The sequence below is a fragment of the Solanum stenotomum genome, chromosome 3 (assembly GCF_019186545.1).
Source record: "Solanum stenotomum isolate F172 chromosome 3, ASM1918654v1, whole genome shotgun sequence".
Lineage (NCBI taxonomy): Eukaryota > Viridiplantae > Streptophyta > Magnoliopsida > Solanales > Solanaceae > Solanum > Solanum stenotomum.
This window is the reverse complement of record NC_064284.1, coordinates 4887031-4907531: the sequence shown is the minus strand read 5'-3', so window position 1 is coordinate 4907531 and position 20501 is coordinate 4887031. Positions and strand designations below refer to the sequence as shown.

The following is a 20501-nucleotide window of genomic DNA, read 5'->3' as shown; positions in this document are numbered from 1 at the left end:
TCTTTTCACTTGATCAAGTCAAACAAAAACGTAAGCAAGATGCATGAATGAAAAGGGTTAATTTTGAGTTTGACGTGGCACACCACTAACAACTTGTTTGAATGATTGTTACAAGTGAAATGTTTGTTTTGATTCCTACTTAAATTTATTTATTTTTTATGACAAAAAGAAACAATAAATAAATTCCTATTTAACTTTCATTTTATCATATTACTTATTATTTTGTTTTTATTAATTATTTAATAACTAGTGAATTTGTTCGCGCTTCGCGCGATGAGAAAAAATTCAATCAAATATTTTAAGGATCGTTTTTAGTTTTCGAATTCAAATAGGAATTTCAAGTTTTAGTTATTATTAAATCGCAATTTAAACAATGTAATAATAATGGTGTAGTATGAATTTTTTGTTATTGATTATAGCCGTAATTTAAAATAACAATATATATATATAATACAATATTAAATATATTATAGGAAGTGTTTGACTTTTAAAAAGAAATAAAAAGAGTTCATTTCACAAATAAACCATTACGTATAAGTATAAAAAAAAATTATATGTTGAACATATTTTAGAGTTATAGTTGAAGATTGATATCTCAATTTAGAAAAATATAAAAGTGGTGGATAAAAGAAAAATGTAATAACTCACTTTGGTCAGGATTATCATTTGTCTTTATTGTCAATTTTTTATTTTTTTCTTTATTTTGATTTATAATATTCACAAAAAAAATATATATTTAAAATATTTTATTTACCTATCTCCTTACCATTATTACAATTTATTAAATATTTTTTCATCTCTCCTCATCATTACTTTTATAATTTATTATTTTTTCTACATTTTATTTTTATAGTTTTTTAAAATATTAATCTTACTTATCTCTCATCTTTATCATCATTATTAATTATTCTTATTCACAAAAACATTCTTTTTCCTTAATTATCTTCTTTCTTTTTATTTATAAAATTTGAAGAAAAAAATAGATTTAAATATTATTATTATTCAAAGAATTTATCTTTTTTTCTTTAATTTTTTTTCTCTTGATCCGTAAAATATGTAAAAATAAAATTTCTCTTTGATCAAGAGTCATAATTATCCTTTTTCTCTTTTTCTTGACTTTTAAATATTTTTAATTTATATTTTATGTTTAAAACCTCAAAAGAAGTTATAAAATAGTATCTAATTTAATTTTTGTTAAATATAGTTATAGTACTCACCATATATTATGATTATAATAAATATATTTACCTTATTTATCTATCTTCTTATCATTACTACAATTTATTGCTTTTTCATCTCTCCTCATCATTACTATAATTTAGTATTTTTTCTTAAATTAGTTTTTTTACCCTCTACAGTTTTATAATTTTTCAAATGAAAAATCTTATTTATCTCCCCTCTTTATTATCATAATTTATAATTATTATTGAAGAAAATTTTCTTCTTTAAAGTTTTTTTTTATTGATCTATAAAATCAGTAAAAAAATAATTCAAATACCTTAATTGTCTCTCTCCTCACATTACTACAATTTATCACTTTTTCTTAAACTTTTTTTTTTTTACCTTCTATTTTTAAAAAAGATTCTAAAAATAATAATATTATTCATTTCTCTTCCTTATTATCATAATTTATTATTATGCTTAATTTTTGTTACTATTCTCTTTTACTCTTCTAAAACGTTGTAGAATGAATAATTTTAATTTTAATTCAAATGTAGTAAATTCAAATTATGTTTCTCAAAGTAATCTCCTAACTTAAATTTTTTTTATCGCGATTTACTAAATTCATATTTGATTTACAAATTGAAAGAAAAGGAATTTAGAAACTATGATTATCTTAATGCTTTGAAGGCACATGATAACTTAAAAAGATTTGATAATTTTTATCATCTCAAAATAATTAGTAATATATTTTGTATGCATATGCTATAATGATAAACCTTTTTTAAAAAAAAAAACTTATAAAAAGGACTCAACTTTATTGCTATGGGCATTCTGATAAAGTTTGTTTAAAAAACTTTTCTGAAATTTGTTATATGCATTTTGATAAAGTATATAGTGCCTCAAATAATTAGTTTCTTTAAATACTTTATATTATTTGTGTAACTGGGGTTGTACATCTCTTAACCTATTCTTTTTTTATACATAAATAATAAAAAATATATTTATCTCTCTTCTTTATTATCCTAATTAATTATTCTTATTCACAAAAAATCTCTTTTTTCTTTTTTTTTTCTTTCTTTTAATTTATAAAATTTGAAGAAAAACATAGATGTTAAATATTACTGTTATTATTCATAAAATATCTCTTTTTTTAAAAAAAAAAATTCTCTTAATCCGTAAAAATAAGATATCTCTTGATTTTTAAATATTTTTCTACTTTATATTTTATGTTAAAAAAACTCAAAAGAAGTTATTCTTTTTCTCCTTTTCTTGATTTTTAAAGATTTTTCTTCTTTATATTTTATGTTTAAAAACTCAAAAAAAGTTATAAAATAGTATCTAATTTAATATATTTTAAAAATAATTATAGTACTCACCTTATATTATGATTATAATAAATATTTTTACCTTATTGATCTCTCTTCTTACCTTTACTATAATTTATTGCTTTCATCTCCTCATCATTACTGTAATTTAATATTTTTTCTTAAATTAGTTTTTTTATCTTCTATTTTTATAAATTTTTAAAAGAGAAAATCTTATTTATCTCTCCTCCTCCTTATCATGATTTACTATTATTATTGAAATTTGTTTTCTTCTTTATTTTTTTTTCTTTTGTTCTATAAAATCAGTGAAATAAAATTCAAATATCATATATGTCTCTCTCCCCAGTCCCCATATTACTACAATTTATCACTTTTTCTTAAATTTCTCTCTCTAATATATATTTTTAAAAGATTCAAAAAAATAATAATACTATTCATTTCTCTTCCTTATTATCGTAATTTATTATTATGCATGGAATTTCTATTTTTTCTCAATTTTATTTCTTTTTATCTATAATATTTGTCAAAAAAATATCTATTTAACCAAGAATCATAATTAATTTTTTCCTCTTATTCTTGACTTTTAAAATATTTTTTCTTATTTATGTGTTATGTTAAAAAAATTCAAATTCAAAAAATTTATAAAAAATATTATCTAATTTACTTTTTAATATAGTTGTGCTCACACTTATAATATGATATTACATTTCAAATAATAATAATATATATATTTTCTTTGAAAGTTCAATATATATATTTATATAACTTTTTTCTACTTAAAATGCTATATAATAAAGAAGAAAGAGAGAGAAGTAGTTAAAGAAAAATAAATAAAAAGTAACGTTTTTACATTATTTTTTTTCCTTTCATGTGTTTATTTTTATTGTAGTTACTTCAAAAAAAAAAATTCTTTCCTTTTTCTTCTTTACCTTCCTTTTACTTTTTACTCAATTCACTACTATAAAAGTATCTTCTTCCTTTTATCTTGCTATTTCCTGCCATCTCCTTTTTTTTTTTTTTCTAATTATATCATACTAAATTTATTCTTTACTATTAGAAACGAGAATCAAAAAAGTATTTTTCTTACAATTTTTCATTTGTGAAAAAAAAAATAGAATTAGAGAACTAATACTTCATGATGGCATCATTTTTACCGTTCACAAATTGAATGTTAAAGACATTTTGATGTCTTTCGATCTTTGGTATATTGAATTCCTAAATAGGATTTCATTGTACAATTTTGATAGATCTGTTGATATAATTCTTGTTGGCATAAAATGATTTAATTTGCATAGGTATATTCTAATGAATTCATTTATATAAACAAATCAAAATTTTGATTTACCTGAAGCAGTAAATCTTCTTGTGGAATGATTCTTCAATTTTCTCAATTTACCTCCATATTGTTTGCTCTCCTGTCTGATTTCATATAGATTTGTACAAACAAATAAAAAAATTTATTTATTTGAGGTAGTAAAACTTTACAAAAATTCAATCTACCTGAAGTAGTATATCTTCTATTGCAATGATTTTTCCATTCTGTCAACTTACTTTTAGATTATGTGCTCTCATGCATAATTTCATTTGTATAAACAAATCAAAAAACTTGATTTACATGAGGTAGTAAAACTTTTTTTTTTGACAATGATTTTTAAATTTTGTTTGTTACTTTTAGATTATGTGCTCTCCTATTTTATACTTTTTAATTGATTGATTGTAATATAAGTTCTTGACAACCGTTACAACTCTTAATTCTCCATTACAACAATAAAAATATCATTTATGTTAAAACTTTTCATTATCCTCTTTAAGAAATATCATTTATGTTAGATGTATTTAGTAGATTATTATATTAAGAAATGAATAAAAAAGTTCAAAAAATTGAGAAAAAAGATAAATAGAATGGTGGCCATATAGGCATGCCACATCAGCTTTTATATATTCAGCTTTATATATATATATATATAGATTTAATTTTATCATTTATTGCATATCATATCTTTTTATAGTAGCTCTAACATGTACCCTATGTCTCTTTCTTCTTTTTAGTAGATTTTCTTCAATATATAACATTACATAACGATGAAAAACATACAATCTATTCATTATATAACGATGAAAAACATACAATCTATTCATTAAAACAATGAGTAATGCTAAATGGCCAGAAATTTAAAAAGTTTTAAAAAAAATTTACCATCCCTAGGAGCTCCCCACCCCTTTTGCTCCCTTGGTGACTCGAACTCGCAACCTTCGGGTTGAAAGTGAGGGGTGCTTTTCATCCGAGCAACTCCCTCTCGTCTTATAATATTTTTTTATTTTAAAATAAACTAATCTTTTTTCCATTTTTTAATTAAAAGATATTAAAATTAAAAAGATAAAAATGCTTTAAAAGGTAAAATAACATAAGAAAAAAACCATTTTGATCAAATTTTCTAGCTAAAAGGATTTTTCCTAAAACAATATAATACAATGAAATATCTATTAATGCCAGGAGGATTTCACATATCATCATCTACACGGCAATTCTGCTAATCTCTGTTCGTTTTCATGTCGAACGATATTCTTTTGTACTTGTTTTTATATTTTATCTATTAATTGCATAATACTAAAATCAAATTGCCAAAATTCGTTACGTGTTAGACCATTCCTCTTGCTTGCCACAGCCCCACAAGAATCTTTTTTTCTTATTCATTTATTTTGGTCAATAAGAAAGCAAACTAAACCGGAGTTTGTTTCTTATATACCACTACTGATGCTGAAAGTCAACTACAGCAAACCAGTTCAAGAAGCTAAAGTCAATAATCAATAATTGTATAAAATAACTTTCCAGTTTCCAGCATTAATGAAAATTGAAGAATTCTGCAGTACCAAACTTAAATAAGTGTTACCTGAACCGAGGATTTGAAGAAAACACTCTTTTGCTACGTGAAGTAGGACAGTAGGAGTAAGGTATGCATTCACTCTGCCTCTCTTCAGACCCCGCTAGTGAGATTATGCTGGGGTATGTTTTTGTCTGCAGCATCAAACTTTAAAGGGAAAAGGGTCTGATATACCCCTCAACTTTTGCCATTTAGAGCTGATATGTCCCTCGTTATGAAAGTGGCTCATATATATCCTTACCGTTATACAAACGGCTCACATATACACCTACCGTTACAAAATGAGCTCACATATACCCTTTCATTTAATGGAAGTGAAAAAATTAGTTTTAAATTTATATTTGACTTTTGATTTTTTTTATAAATCATTTAGGGGTATATATGATTTTTCTAGCAAATTTCAAGGTATGTTATAATTTTTTTCGGACATAAATTATTTTTGACTTCTTGATTATTATTATTTGAGTTTCTTATTATTATTTTATTTTTTTCTTTCATTCCTTAGTGTAAAGAAAAAAAATTAAACTATTTTTTTTGTTGCAATATTATAATTTAAAATTATTTTTTTCGGATATATTGTAATTTAGTTTTTGTATTTGAAGAAAATAATTGGGTCATCTATAATAAATTTTACAAGAATATTAGCGAAACTTAAATAAATTTGACGATCAAAATAATAAATCTAAATTAGTCATTGAAACAAAAAAATAATAATAATAATAATAATATATGTTTGAGGAGGATTAAATATACCCATATGAGATTATAGTTTTTTCAAATAATTAAAAAATTATACTAAAATTAATTTTTTCACTTCCGTTAGAGGAAAAGGATATATGTGAATCATTTGTATAATAGTAGGGGTATATATGAGTCATTTTCATAACGAAGAATATATCAACTCAAAATGACAAAATTAAAGATATATCAGACCTTTTTCCCAACTTTAAAAAAACGTGGCAAATTTTGACATCTCAAGTCAATGGTAGAAAAATCAAAAGAAAGAAGCTGTCCAAACAAACGTCCTCAACAACCCTTTTTATGTTCACAAACAAATGACTTATACATTGTCCTTTTCTCTACCATTACAAGTACAATGATACATATATTTTCACATTATCGAAACTATATTACTAAACACTCTTTTTCAACTATAATCATACAACAATTTTAATATTCCACCAGTATGTGACCCCCTAAAGTAATAAGAAAGGGAGACGTTGAACTTCGGTATCATCAGAATAGCTTGGACCAACTTGCCCCAGCATATCTCTAATCCTACATTATTCTACCTGAATGTGATTCGTATAAGATTCTAACATTTCTCTGCGGAATCAACTTGACTCCATAATTTCTCAGCATAAGCCTTTTCATCTTCTTTCTCCTTAACAACAAAATCAGTAGCCTCAATCACTTCCTCTTCCTCGGGAATTTCTTCTTGCATCCATTCATCCGCCTCTTTTGCTGCCTCACATACATCTCTCCGGCACTTAGTTTGCTCAATCAAAGCCTCCCTCATCTCCTGTGGGGTAGCAGGCTTGTCTGCCGGTCTGTATTTTGGTGCAGGCACAACAAAGGGTAAAACTATATCATCTAAGTTCGTCCTTTGGTTTATCTTGCCTTGAGCATCTGGAGGGGGAGTAATGAATAAGATACCTAGTTCATAGTTAGAGACATGAAGTCTCGAACCTAAACTAGAATTGATTTTCTTGCCAAGTAAACCAGAAACCTGACGCCCCCATGCAGCTTCACTGAAATTGTGTGATCCACAATAAACCCATCCGAAGGACGGTGCATCTTTCCTCGATTGGAATCTTCTTCGAGCAACCTGCTCACCTCTTTTTTTGTTATTAGGACTTCTAAGTGAATACTGAACATGAATAAGAACTCATTATTTAAATCCATAACTTGACACTATTCTGAACTAGAGAAATTGTGAGGGTGGCGTGGGTGGGGGGTGGGGTGGAGCAATGTGAGGTATGGGTCTGACAGACGATGATGATTTGCAGGTAAAAAGGCACTCTATTTGAGTCTAGAATATTCTGCTCAAATCAATTATCAATTATTTTAGTTAAACCCAAGAACCCAGGAAACTAACAAGTCTTCTGATGAGATTTATACAAAAGACGAAAAAGACTCCATTTTTTCCAATCGAAACCAACATGGGATAAAAGAGTACCCAAGATAAGATAAGCATAAACATTAAGTAGACAACTGGCCATGGCATATCAACCACCCATACGACAATAAAACCACTAATTGAGAGTTACGAATGCAATTAGCATCAGGATTTTCCGCACAAGAACTTAGCAAATAAAAACTTAGACCACTAGTAGCAATTGGAAAGTCAAACATGACACAATTTAACTTGGTTTTAAATCTCAAAAGGAATTTTGTCTGCAAAACAGCGACATCAGATAGTGAAGCAGCAATTGAACAATTTGTATAGAACAATAACTGATTTTCTCATTGTTCCTCGATGGAAAAAACAAGCAAAAACTATCTCATGTAGCATTTTCAAGCAGATACCGAGTTTTGAGAAGAATCCTATTCTTAGGACTAACATAATTAACTGTCAGACGTGTATAATAGAAGAAATAATCCAACTGTTCTGGTAGCTTTTACCTTGACATGCATGGGATGCCCAATTCTGTCGCGAGGATAAGGAACAGCATCATGCAAAAGGCCCATAGTTTTCAACCGATGCCAAGTTTTCTGAGAAACAAATATCAAGTAAAACCTTCTACTTAAATTGGAGTAAATGATTGTTCAATAACATGATAAGAATAAGGAAATTCATTCTTCCAGTTGTCAGACACTATCATTTTAACAACATACCCATTGTAATCCCACAGGTGGGGTCTGGGGAGGGTAGAGTGTATGCAAATCTTATCCCTACCTTGGGATGTAGAGACACAATAGTTTTTTCTTAAACTAAAATGAGAAACATTGTTTAAGGACTGAAAGGAGAGATCAAATTAATCTACCTGTGAAAAGCACAATATACGTCTGGATGCCAAGATTCCACTGCTCGCATTTTTCACTCGTTCAATGGTAGGAAAAATAATTCTAATCGATGGGTTCCTCAACTCTTGGCTCACACTCCAGCAGCCCCACTGCCAGAAAAAAGTAAGGACAAACTCTGAACCTGATAATAACATATTACTCGAGCCAAATCATACAATTTCATGATAGCTACTCACATCTGGATCAGACTCCTCTGATTCAGTGAACCTTGATGACCGCTTCCCAGCTGCTGTTGAAAATGCAGCTAAAAATTTTGCATTGATGGACCCAATTGAGGATGCTCCTTAACAAAATGGCAAAGATAATTATAAATGATAAACTCAATAAACTTTGAAGGACTGAGCATAATAATCATCAGGTAATCATGAAACACTCACCAAATACAAAATCAGTTTCTAAATGTTCCGGCCATTTGAACTGGCCCAACACCTGAACGCAAGATGCAACGGAAGGAAATGTGAAAGTCAGGACATAACTGTTATAGATAAAGATGTTATCTATCAAACAAATTATCTGTCGAACTTTATGTTCCGGCTGACTGTTCCAACGTCCACCTACATACATTTTGAAACACTACCCAACTTTAAATCTTTTGTATGCTTCTAGGTCTGCTAACCAAGAAGCTACAGCTCATTGTACACCTAAAATACCGAACTTAGGTTCTTCAAGAAAATGATGCATCTATTAAAATGTTTGCCTTTTTCATTGTGAGACAACCATAACAGGTCAAGATACTCTCAAACAGTATACTTGTAAATGACATACATTTGGCATCTCAACAGAATTGGTGTCTACATAATACTAATAAAACGTTTCATAGGAATTCACAGAAAGAGTGAAGTCTTCAAAGATCCAGCAATCATGTGCAATGTGCCATGTTTTAACCGAACACCACCCTACAATCAGACTTACCCAATAACCGCAAGATAGTTCAAAGAAAAATTGAAAAACTTGTGAAAGTGATGGACAATGCATTAAGAATAACAATGGCTATCTTGAGAAAATTGTGAAAGCAATGGATCATGTGTTAAGAATAAAATTAACTATATCGTGCCTAAGCTCCATAAGCTGTTAGACCATGGTATCCAAGGTAAACCATCACTTGAGCCCAAAAAAAAAAGTCCAAGCAGAACAAGGTAACATAGAAAATTTTCTTTTGTGATGTTAATTATTACTGTTTTATACTATTAATGCAGTGCCCATAAGCCCATGGTTGAAAACTATACGGGGCTGACACAAAAAAATGGTGACTAGTAATGTCCACAGTCCCAAGACATAGTAGTTATTTTTAATTGCACCAATTGAGAATCAGTTTAGATTTGACATATTGTCCGACCTTCTCAGAAAATTACCTCTTGAAGCCGCCAGATTCCCCAACACCTCTGAAGCGATGCAATTAGTGAGCAGATTGCAGAAAAATGTTCAGCTCTAATAATTTCTGCAATGACTGAAAGGGATGGACCCTGCACGTTATGATCTCAATACGACTACTAGACACATGAAAAATCAGTTCAATAGAATAATCTAAAAGAGTATCACAAATGAATACCTGAGATACATGCAGTATCAACTGTACTTTGCTGCCGCTTCCCTCTAAAGCAGCACTAAGAACTTCACTTGGGAAAATATATGCAGAAAACACAAAAATACCACTGTCCGAGAGTGGCGCAACCCACTTCGCATAATTCTTCGGAAGAAACCCAAGTTGAACAGATTCTATCACACAATAAAGCAAAAGAATTGGTTCAAAATTAATAATCAGAAAAATAATTTGGCAATCAGAAGAACACAAATGAAAATATTCAAATCTATGGCACTATATGATTTAATTGTCTGCCCCTCTTACAAAGCAACAAAACAGTAAGATGCTAATGAGAACAAGACTGAACTACTTCTTAAAATTAGGTCTAAAAGTGAAATGTGGAATCCAGCTCTTACTAAAATGTTATCTGAAACTACTTCTAGATTTTATTCTTCAAGTCACTTTGACCATTAGTATGTCACAGCCACCACCGGCATTTATAATAAACTCGCCTCTAATTAAGGAATTGAACATGACAAAAAGAATTGTTGACAAGTGAAATTTCTTGGAAATCAAACTGATCCTAGTGAAGATACTTATCATTACATTTCAATACAGATGCCACAAATAAAGTATAAATCAGCTAATATTCCTATTCAAATATTTATATATGAAGTGTTAAGTAATTTACCCCCTAAAGAAAGATTTTCAGGACTAGGTACATGAATGCTAACAGCATTTGCATCGGCTGGTATATTTGGGTCTCTCTTTAGAATAACCTCTGACATCCCATATACATCTTCACCGCATTTCCTAAGGTAACTTGCAAGTTTCTTCAGCCGTGCTCCATTAAGATCCGCTGAAGTACGGAAGAGATGACTTAGACCAGCCACTGATGCTTCAACAGAACCCACTGACTTAAAGTGACATAACTCTGGTAAACAATCACCCTACAGTATTACGAGTAGTGCACTTCAAACTTCACTTCACCAACCACACCCCAATAAAATGCCTCCAGGTTATAGAAGAGCTAAAAAGAGAGAAAACACTGAAGAAATATTTAACTAGTAGAACCATATACATGAGGGAATTTACAAAACAACACGGCTCATGAGATACGAAAGCCCACAAGAGCAGAACTTTTTTTCTGCTAATATCAGAATTTTGAAATGGGTTTTATTCAGACAACTGGTAAACAGATTTTCTTAACATAAAACTAGAAAGTAATGGGGTGGATTTATTCAAAATAATCTTCAGATGAATACCTTTTTCACCCTCAATCAACAGGGAGCTGTTCCAAATTTAAGATAATACAACACGTAAAACTAACACAATTGTCGGGAGAAACTCGGACCACTCTACAAATTTATTCCCCAAGGGCCAAGGCAATGAAAACTATCACTCTTTCTACAAGATTGTATGTAACAATTCCTTATTTTGAAAAAAAAATTATATTTCTCAAATATCAACCTTAAGATTGTACTGTCAGCTCGTCTTACCCCATCATGCCTACAAAAGCTGGACACATGCATTAGCAGAGCCATGCTTGGGTAAATGGAGATCACAAACCTTTACATTATTTTGGGGAAAACGTTTGGGTAAAATGGAGATCACAAACCTTTACATTATTTTGGGGAAAACATAGAGAAAAGGAAAGAGATTGTATTGCTATTTAAGCAAAATTCACCAGTAATTATATTTATATTGATGTGCAAAGGTATCCAAGTCATCTTTTTTCCGTGCACATGACTGGCAATATCTTGTCTTACATGTACTGTTTATTAACACCACAAAGCACTAGTCTATATTAGGTGTAAGCTACAAAAGTAAGAAGATCGCTGTACAGAGGCTTTCATATTTGCTTTTGTGCAGTTACACACTAAATGGGAATTGCTTTAAAATCCTGTGCAACACTACAAAAATATCATCAATGTGACTGAAAATAACAATTCAATCAGGCACTTCACCATAAGAAAGTCATGTAGCAAAACTATATCAGACAAGACAAAAAATTCACAAGGACAGAGGGCACTAACCCCTAAGAAATGTTTGGGTTTTGATATACATGGAATGCGACTTGAGTGAACTCCAGGTACAGAGGCAACCAGATAGCAAACACTTCCTTTAAAGTCATAGTTTGTCAGCTCCAGTATCCAATGTGCCTGACTAGGTACATCAGCTACCAAAGAGGCCATGAATCCAGCTAATTGAGCAGCAAAATCAGATACCAGATGTCCATTATTTCCCACTGCAGAAATTGGTGTGAACAGTGACAAGTAATCTGGTACATCCAAGCGAGGGAAATCCTGCCACCAGATTGTATTTGTAACTCTGCACCACTGCAGCATTTGAGTCGAAAACATTAGTACATCTGGACGAAGACAGTTCATAGAACAAACACTCAGATGATTAACAAATATATATATGATATAGGGCCCTTCTTAACCGATTTTTAACCCTCAGAAGGAACGGAGTGTCTAGATTACTACTTTTCAAAGTTGGGGCCAATCTCTAATCTACTTTTTTCTTTGTTCAAGAATATCTGATGGACTCTTACTCCTACTTCGCAGCCCAACTCGATGTTGCAGGTGTAAAAAAATTATATATGCTCAATTAGGCAAACCTATAGCAATTAACCGTATCGTGAGCACCACAATTTTGTTCTTTTTCCTCTTCTCAATTTATTTTAACAGGTTATCAAGATTAACAAGAGTACTGACGAAAAGGGAAAGACGAAGAGGAAAAACTGAATTGCTAGGTGACTTGGTGCCAAAAAAAAAAACATGTTCTTTTCAAGTTCACATAATAATTTAATAGGTCATAAGAGAGAATGATTTGATTCACACAAGACAACACAGAGGAAAGGTGATTAAACAAGCACCTGTCCTGCCACCAAATTAGAAGATGTGACCACAACACGGAGACTATCTCTCCTTTGCAACACAAGCAACTTTGGATGATGGCAACCAATGCCTGATTTCCTCAGGTCTTGACCAAATGCTATCACCTCAGGAAATGGAGGATAACTGTAATCATGAATTCATGTGATCAAAAGTTGTCTGTTGTTACATTCCTAAGCAGTTTAAGAAACTCAACCATTTCTAGCGCATGCTCCTGATAGCATACCATTGGCAAAGAAGAGTGGAAAAGAAAAAGGGGGAGGAGGGAGGGGTATGTCAACCTACACAACAACTAAGTTTGGAAAATCTGGGTAAGGTTTTGAGCTTCTTCTATCAGGGCTCGAACTCCAACATCTTTCAGCATTGTGGCAAGCAATGGTAACAGGTAGATCAGCTGGAATCTCACAGTAGGACAGAAACCTATAAGAAAAAATCCATTCAGAATAAAGAAAAGAACAAAAACTAGGTAGTCTGGACATATACATATATTCCAAGCTATGTAATTGACTATATTGACTCTGTATAGTCAGTTGCCTTATAAGCTTCAAGGAACTCCATCTCAAACAGAAGATAATTAAAATGTAACCAAGAAAGTTTGACCTACCATGGTATATCAGCAGTAAATGTCGCAATAAATAGTTGTTCAAGAGTCTCAATTGGATAAAGAATCTCCTGCAATGATACAGCATTAGGATCTTCTAGAAAATTTGGTGGCCCTTCACTAGCCAGTCGATTCAAAACAAACTTCTTTCCTGGAGGTGGAACAACACGAGTTCTGTCCTCTTTTTTCATTGTATCATCAAGTAGACCAACTACCTCCTTGCTTATAAACCCCTGAGATAAAGCTTCCTCCATTCCAATAGCAATGACACCATTCTCGTGAGATGCTCCGTCATTATTGACTTGTTCTGCCCCCTTCCCATCGAGATGACATGTTTCCACCTCAATAGCAAGTGCAACATCTTTGAGGAAATCACATTCCCTATCCTGGACAGGTTCACCCTCAACAAGAAATACCTCTTTCCTACAAGCTTTTTGACCAGACTGTACTCCATGAACACTAGCCACTGGGAAATTAAAATCCTCATTGACTCCAATTTTACCATGGCATCTAACTCCCCTTCCATAATCAAGAATAACACATTTGTGGATACGCGACACAGGATGGTTGCTACTTAATATCTCCCTACACATATTCAACAACACATTTGCTTTAGAAGCAAGTGCATAACTTGCATACCCAACTGGAACACAATCTGTGGTTAATACATCATTTTTTCCAATTATATTCCTATCATCAACCTCCTGAATAAATACAACCTTTTGCAAACAAAATCCTATCTGTAACCCCATACAACAGACCCCTTGACTTCCACAGCCAAGCGAAACTTCATCACCGACACAAATCTCTACAACCTCGCCTTTTGCAACTCTAACCCCATTAACAAACACCCCATTCAGCGAAACCCTAAACTTAGTTGAACCAAAAAATAACCCGTCGCATAAATACAATTTCTTATTTAAGGGATCAAAAAGAATCTGACAATGAATATTACTGATTCGATGGTCTTCGAATATGAAATCACAACGGCTGTAATTACGGCCAATAGAGTAAGGTTTATAGGGTCGGAGATGTATAGTATCAGAAGAAGAACCAGTAGTTTTTTGAATTAGAGGAATTCCAAGAGACTTTATATGTAAATATGTTGAATTTAACACATTGGCTCTAGGTTTCTTGCATGGAAGTAGAGAAAAATCGAGTCTATGGCGTTTCGAATTCGTAGGGTAACTATCATCTGAATACTTCATGAATGAAATAGAGAAAATAATAATTATCAATTGTAGGAAAAAACATGGATAGTGAAGATAAACAATTACAAAGAATTGAAATGAATAATTGCAAAAAAAAAAAATGGAAAGAATGGTGAAACCTGAAGCGTACAATGGAAGCCAAGAACTGTTCTTCCTTGTTCTAATTGAAAATTGGAAAAAATTTCCCTCCAATTTGTTATTTATATAGAATTAATGGGCTTTTCTCATATTACTGGGCCTTCAACTGTATCTTAATTGGGCCTTTAACTATCTTAATTGGGCCTTGTGACGCTGATAACCGGAAAAGACTTCGGAGAAAACTAGGGGATTATTTGCACTTCTGTCTCTATTTTTTTGTGATTTTCTTTTGGTATAAACACACAAGAAATATAGAGTTTCAGATTTATCTATGAGTTTTCAAATTATTCACTATGTCTCAATTTATTTGGCATAGTTAAATTTCGAGATTTAAATTAGTTTGGTCTTTTCGTTTGCAAAACAGATGAGACACAAGAAACAATAATATATTTGAGATATAAAATTTATTTATTTATTAAAATGTAATAGTATTTATTTAAATGTTAAATGCTACTTTCAATAATATTCTTCTTCTTGTGTTTATAGTTTTATTGATAAGAAATCTAAATTATAGAAATATGACGTTTGAATTGGCTTAAAAAGTAGCTTTAAAGTCAAATTGAAATGATTTTTAAGTTAAAAATAAAAATAGGAAGAGATATACTTTTGGTTTTTGACTTATTTTAACTCATTTTGAACTTATTTTAATTCATTTTTTATCTTGTCAAACGCTTCCTAACTTATTTTAAGTCATTTTTTATTATTTTAAGTTATTTTTTATATTTGTCAAATACTCTAGAAGTCAAAAACTGACTTAAAAGTAAGTTTGACCAACTTTTAAGTCAATCCAAACATCCTTTACGTATCTATTTACAATACTCCCTTTGTCCCATTTTATATGTCATCCATTTCTATAAATAGTTGGATCACAATATTTGTCATTTTATAAAATTTATGCATAATTTACCATGTTTTGCCTATTATACCCTTGATAGAATAGTTAATAAATCTTGTCATTTATTAATAAAGTTAACTTAAGAAAACATTAAATAAGAATAGAAGGGTAAAATTACATCATTTCTTAATGCAAGTGCAAAGTAAAAATGTGACATATAAAATGGGACGGAGGGAGTATTAGGAAAATAATTTTAATAATAATAACCTAAAAAGAGTAGAGAATAACGAGACTTTATTTGTAGTTTCCTATTTCCTCCATTTCATTTTCTATTTTCTTTTACTAAATTAATAAAACATTAAATGGTCATGTTTTTTTATATAATAAAACCAAGAACTCCTAAATCTAATATGAGATCTTGTGCACGATCGCTTTCTTAAAGTTTTCATTCTTTAAAAGGATGACCAAAATTGTTTTTAAAATATTATGTTATTTTAAAAAAATTATATACGTAATAACATAATAAATACACAATATTTTGTTAATTTTATATACATTTATCACGGAATATACTACCCTTATTAATAAGGGACAGTTGGGAGGACGAACACTCCAATATGTGTTTGTACGCAAAGCAAATTAAATTGTACTTAAAGTTGGTCTAAAATTTGTGAATTGATTTAGGGGTAAATTGGTACTTGCCCCTCTACATTAGAAAGACATTGTACAGTGTGTTGATAAACACGTGTTCTCTTTTCTTTCTCTATGAAACACGTGTACCGTGGTCAGATGGCATACAATATTACTCAGTTGAAATTTTTTATTTTGTGAGAGGCTCACCTTTTGTCAGTTGTATGAGGTTTTCTTTGACTGCCAAATGTACAATATGGGACCTATACTTTACCCATTTCATTTTCTTTTATCTTCTTATTTTTCTCATTCATTTTTAACTTTCTCTTCTACAATTCTTTTTTCCTCCTTTGTAGTCTCTATGTTTTTTAAAGATTTGGCACCAATATTTTGTTATTTTATCGTTATATCATTTATTTAAGGAAAATTTAAAGTGAATGTGATGAGAAAAAAAAAAGTTTTTCAATAAGATTAAAGAAATTGAAGATAGTGAAATTAAAAATAAAAAATCATAAAAATTTGTGTTTTAATTTTAGAATAATAAATTAATTTTTGTGTTCGTTTATAAAAGATCAGACATTGATTTTTTAGGATAAAATTTTTCATCCTATTATTTTATTAATAAATTATATATATATATATATCCTTCTTTAAAATTAAAAAAATTATTAGAAATATTTTTTTTGGTTCTCTTTGTTAGTATTCAAGTGTATCTCTTTATAATAATCAAATTATTTGCATTTACTTTATAGTTTAATTTATATTTTAATTTTGATAATGCCGAGAGTGCTTTTTCATGTTCAAAATAACTCGTGATTTAATTGATTATTTTTATTTAAATCAAATACTCACAAGACATCCTAATATATCATCGTTAAATCTTTAATTTTTGTAAGAAAATAATAAAATCGTTGGAAATAATTTATCATATTTCTTAGAAATGATTAAATTCTTAGATAATGCATAATATTTTTTTTGGAAGGATCCTATATATACCTTACCAAAATTTTATTTTATTGTATATTTTTGAGAAGTCCACAAAAACCAAATAGCAAGAAAAATTTAAAAAAAATTAAAGTGATGAAAAATTGACTTAATTAATTTGACTTGATTTTAACATTTGAAAAATCAAATTAATTAAATTATTTTTCGTTTGATAAAACATGATCCAAACTAAATCACCAGCAAAGCAATCAAGTTTCGAAGTTTGATGAATAAATATATTTAATAAGAAAAATAATAAAATTTTATGAAGAAACGGAAAGAGAAAAAAAAAAGGAGAAGAAGAAGATACGGAACAGGAAAAAGAGAAAGAAATGGAGCTTTGAGCACATTTTCTATAAGTGGGACCCAAAATCCACTTGGCAAAACCTGAGAGGATCTCATACAAGTATTGTCTGTCATGTAATATGTATACCTCTTACAAGAAATTTTTTAATATGGTTGAGGCCCAACCAACAATAGTTGTTTGAGGCTCCATTCAATTTTGAACAACTTTCACATATAGCAAACACAAAATTCATATTTGTATGCTATAACAAAGTTTGCATAATTGTGCTCCATAACAAACATATATATGTATAATTCGCTATACATATACAAAAAAAACAGTTGTATAATTTGCTATACATATACAAAGAAAACAGTTGTATACAAAAGATCAATTGTATAATTTGTGTATGTATAAAACGAGAAAGAGAGAAAGGCAAAAAAAATTAGGCAGAAAAATATTTGTATTATATGATTATAAGTGTATAGGACGAAGATATATGTATTTGCATGTGTATATACAAACAGAAGTGTAATTTATACATTTCGTTTCTGTTTGTATAAAGTGAAAGAGGCGAGTGAGCCAGCGAGATCTGGGAGAGGAGAACGAAAATATATGTATATATACAATTTTCTCCCGCTTTATACAAACAGAAGTGCAATTTATACATTTCATTTTTGTTTGTATAAAGTGAGAGAGGCGAATGAGCAAGCGAGATCTGGGAGAGTGGCGAGCGAGATCTGGGAGAGGGAAACGAAAATATATGTATATATACAATTTTCTCTCGCTTTATACAAACACAAACGCATTTTATACATTTGCGTTTTTGTATAAAGTGAGAGAGGCGAGCGATACTACCACCAAACGAGAGTGGCGAAAATCGCAATAGTTTGCTATAGGATACAATTAAATCAAAGTATATTTATTGCATTTAATTTGAATTAATAGTTTGCTATTATATACAATTTTCCCTTCAATTTTTGATACTTGGATTTGTGGGCCTCATTTTAACACCACACACACTCTCACCTTCATTTTTTCAAATTCCTCCCTTTTCCTCATAATAAGTATTTTACCTCTCTTTTTTTTTTAATAGGCTTAAATTTTTATTTTCCAAAAGTCAAATAGAAATATGTAAATTAATATCAATTTAAGTTTTAGCCTTTTTTTCTCGTGATTGTTAATATGATTAAAAAATTAAACTCCATTATAATTATAGTCTTCTTTTCTTGTTTTATATTTTTTTTTTCATTGATTTTTTATTTTTTACTTTTAACTTAAATTTCAATAATAAGTGCAACACCAAGTACAATATTTCTAAAAAAAAATTGAAGAAAGAGTGATTTTAGAATACTTATAGGTATGCTCTCACTTACTCATTGGTGACCTTTTTTTCGATATAATTTTTAAAAAAAATTTAGTTTTGATTGATGACAGTTGAATTTACTAATAATGAATAATTAAACGACTAAAAACAGTGATTTTGAACATAAAATCAATTTTTAAAATCATCATAATAAAATTACAAATTATACTAGAAAGTGAAAAAATAGAATTAAATTTATAAAAAGGTAACTAGATTACAAATAAATAGAGTAAAAATTTAATTTTACACACCATATGTTTACATCCCTACACTATACAAATAGGGCGAAACGTCGCGGTGACTCGAAAAATAATCAATTGATTCAATTTTAAAATAATTTTAAGAAAATAAGAATTTTAAAGGAATCGCCACCTAATTTTAGGAAAACTAGGAAACCATTAAGTGATCTACGAAACCATTAGATTCCAAGTAAGGGGTTCAGGTTATTTCGAAGGGAAGGGGTTAGGCATCCTTCGAAATCCACAAATGTGAATCCCGATTGAATTCATTTTTTCAAATTGAGGAGTAGGATAAAATATTGCACAAGTATAATAAACATGCAATATACACAAGTAATATGATAAAACAATAATATAAGAATTGGCCTAAATTTGCCTATCGTCAATAATATACAATAATGAATTAGAGTATAATTCAAACCTAATTCGAATAGTTTCAACGGGAAGCATCTCCGGGGTACCTGTAAACACACTTAGTAAAAGTGTTAATAGTAAATAAATATAAATAGAAATAAATAAAATAAATAACAACTTAAAATAAAAATCCGTCTTACTAACATGGAAGGCCTTGGAAATCGACGGTAATTTCTTTATCGGCCATTTTAACTTACAAAAAATATAAATTTAAACTAAATTTCCGTCTTTTAACATGTGAAGGCCTCCAAAACCGACGGAGAGATTTTTTCATTGGCCAATTTTAACAGATAGAATATATAAACCTAAACTAAATTTCCGTCTTTTAAAATGGGAAAGCCTCCAAAACCGACGGAGAGATTTCTTCATTGGCCAATTTTGACAGATAGAATATATAAACCTAAACTAAATTTCCGTCTTTTAAAATGGAAAGGTCTCCAAAACCGACGAAGAGATTTCTTCATTGGCCAATTTTAACAAATAAAATATATGAAATTAAACTAAATTTCCGTCTTTTACAATGTAAAGGCCTCCAAAATCGACGGAGAGATTTTCTCATTGGCCAATTTTAACAGATAGAATATATAAACCTAAACTAAATTTCCGTCTTTTAAAATGGGAAGGCCTCCAAAACCGACGGAGAGATTTCTTCATTGGCCAATTTTTACATATTATATTAAATCAATTTAACAAAGTACTTAATTTAGCAAATGATCCAAAATATGACTAAACTTTAACAATGATTTGCCAAGGTTTTCCACTAAGCACGTGAACACTCATCATAACACCAATTAATCACAACAACAAAAATAATGTCATCAAATTTAAAGCTCAATAATAATAATAATAATAATAATAATAATAATATATTTAAATAATAAAAGGTGAAACAATCTTGATAACGACAAAACAAATGGACATCAACAACTAAAATGCTTAAATCAACAACATTTATTATCCACTACAAGGAATAAATA

At 29.6% G+C, this 20501-nt stretch overlaps 1 protein-coding gene across 2 annotated transcripts; it reads right to left on the bottom strand.

The window, feature by feature from the left end:
* Positions 1-6387: 6387 nt before the first annotated feature.
* On the bottom strand, positions 6388-14739 carry LOC125860570 (uncharacterized). Of its 2 annotated transcripts, none has more exons than XM_049540553.1 (12): positions 13425-14739; positions 13106-13240; positions 12802-12946; positions 11957-12259; positions 10612-10870; positions 9948-10114; positions 9751-9861; positions 8776-8827; positions 8575-8681; positions 8359-8487; positions 7997-8086; positions 6388-7241 (listed from the first exon to the last, which is right to left on the bottom strand). In XM_049540553.1, exons 1-12 carry the CDS (start codon positions 14627-14629, stop codon positions 6687-6689), a joined length of 3258 nt encoding a protein of 1085 aa, XP_049396510.1. In that variant the 5' UTR covers positions 14630-14739; the 3' UTR covers positions 6388-6686. The 2 variants fall into 2 exon arrangements, with proteins under 2 accessions (XP_049396510.1, XP_049396511.1); XM_049540554.1 differs by having other exon boundaries at positions 6388-7199.
* Between the last annotated feature and the right edge of the window lie 5762 nt (positions 14740-20501).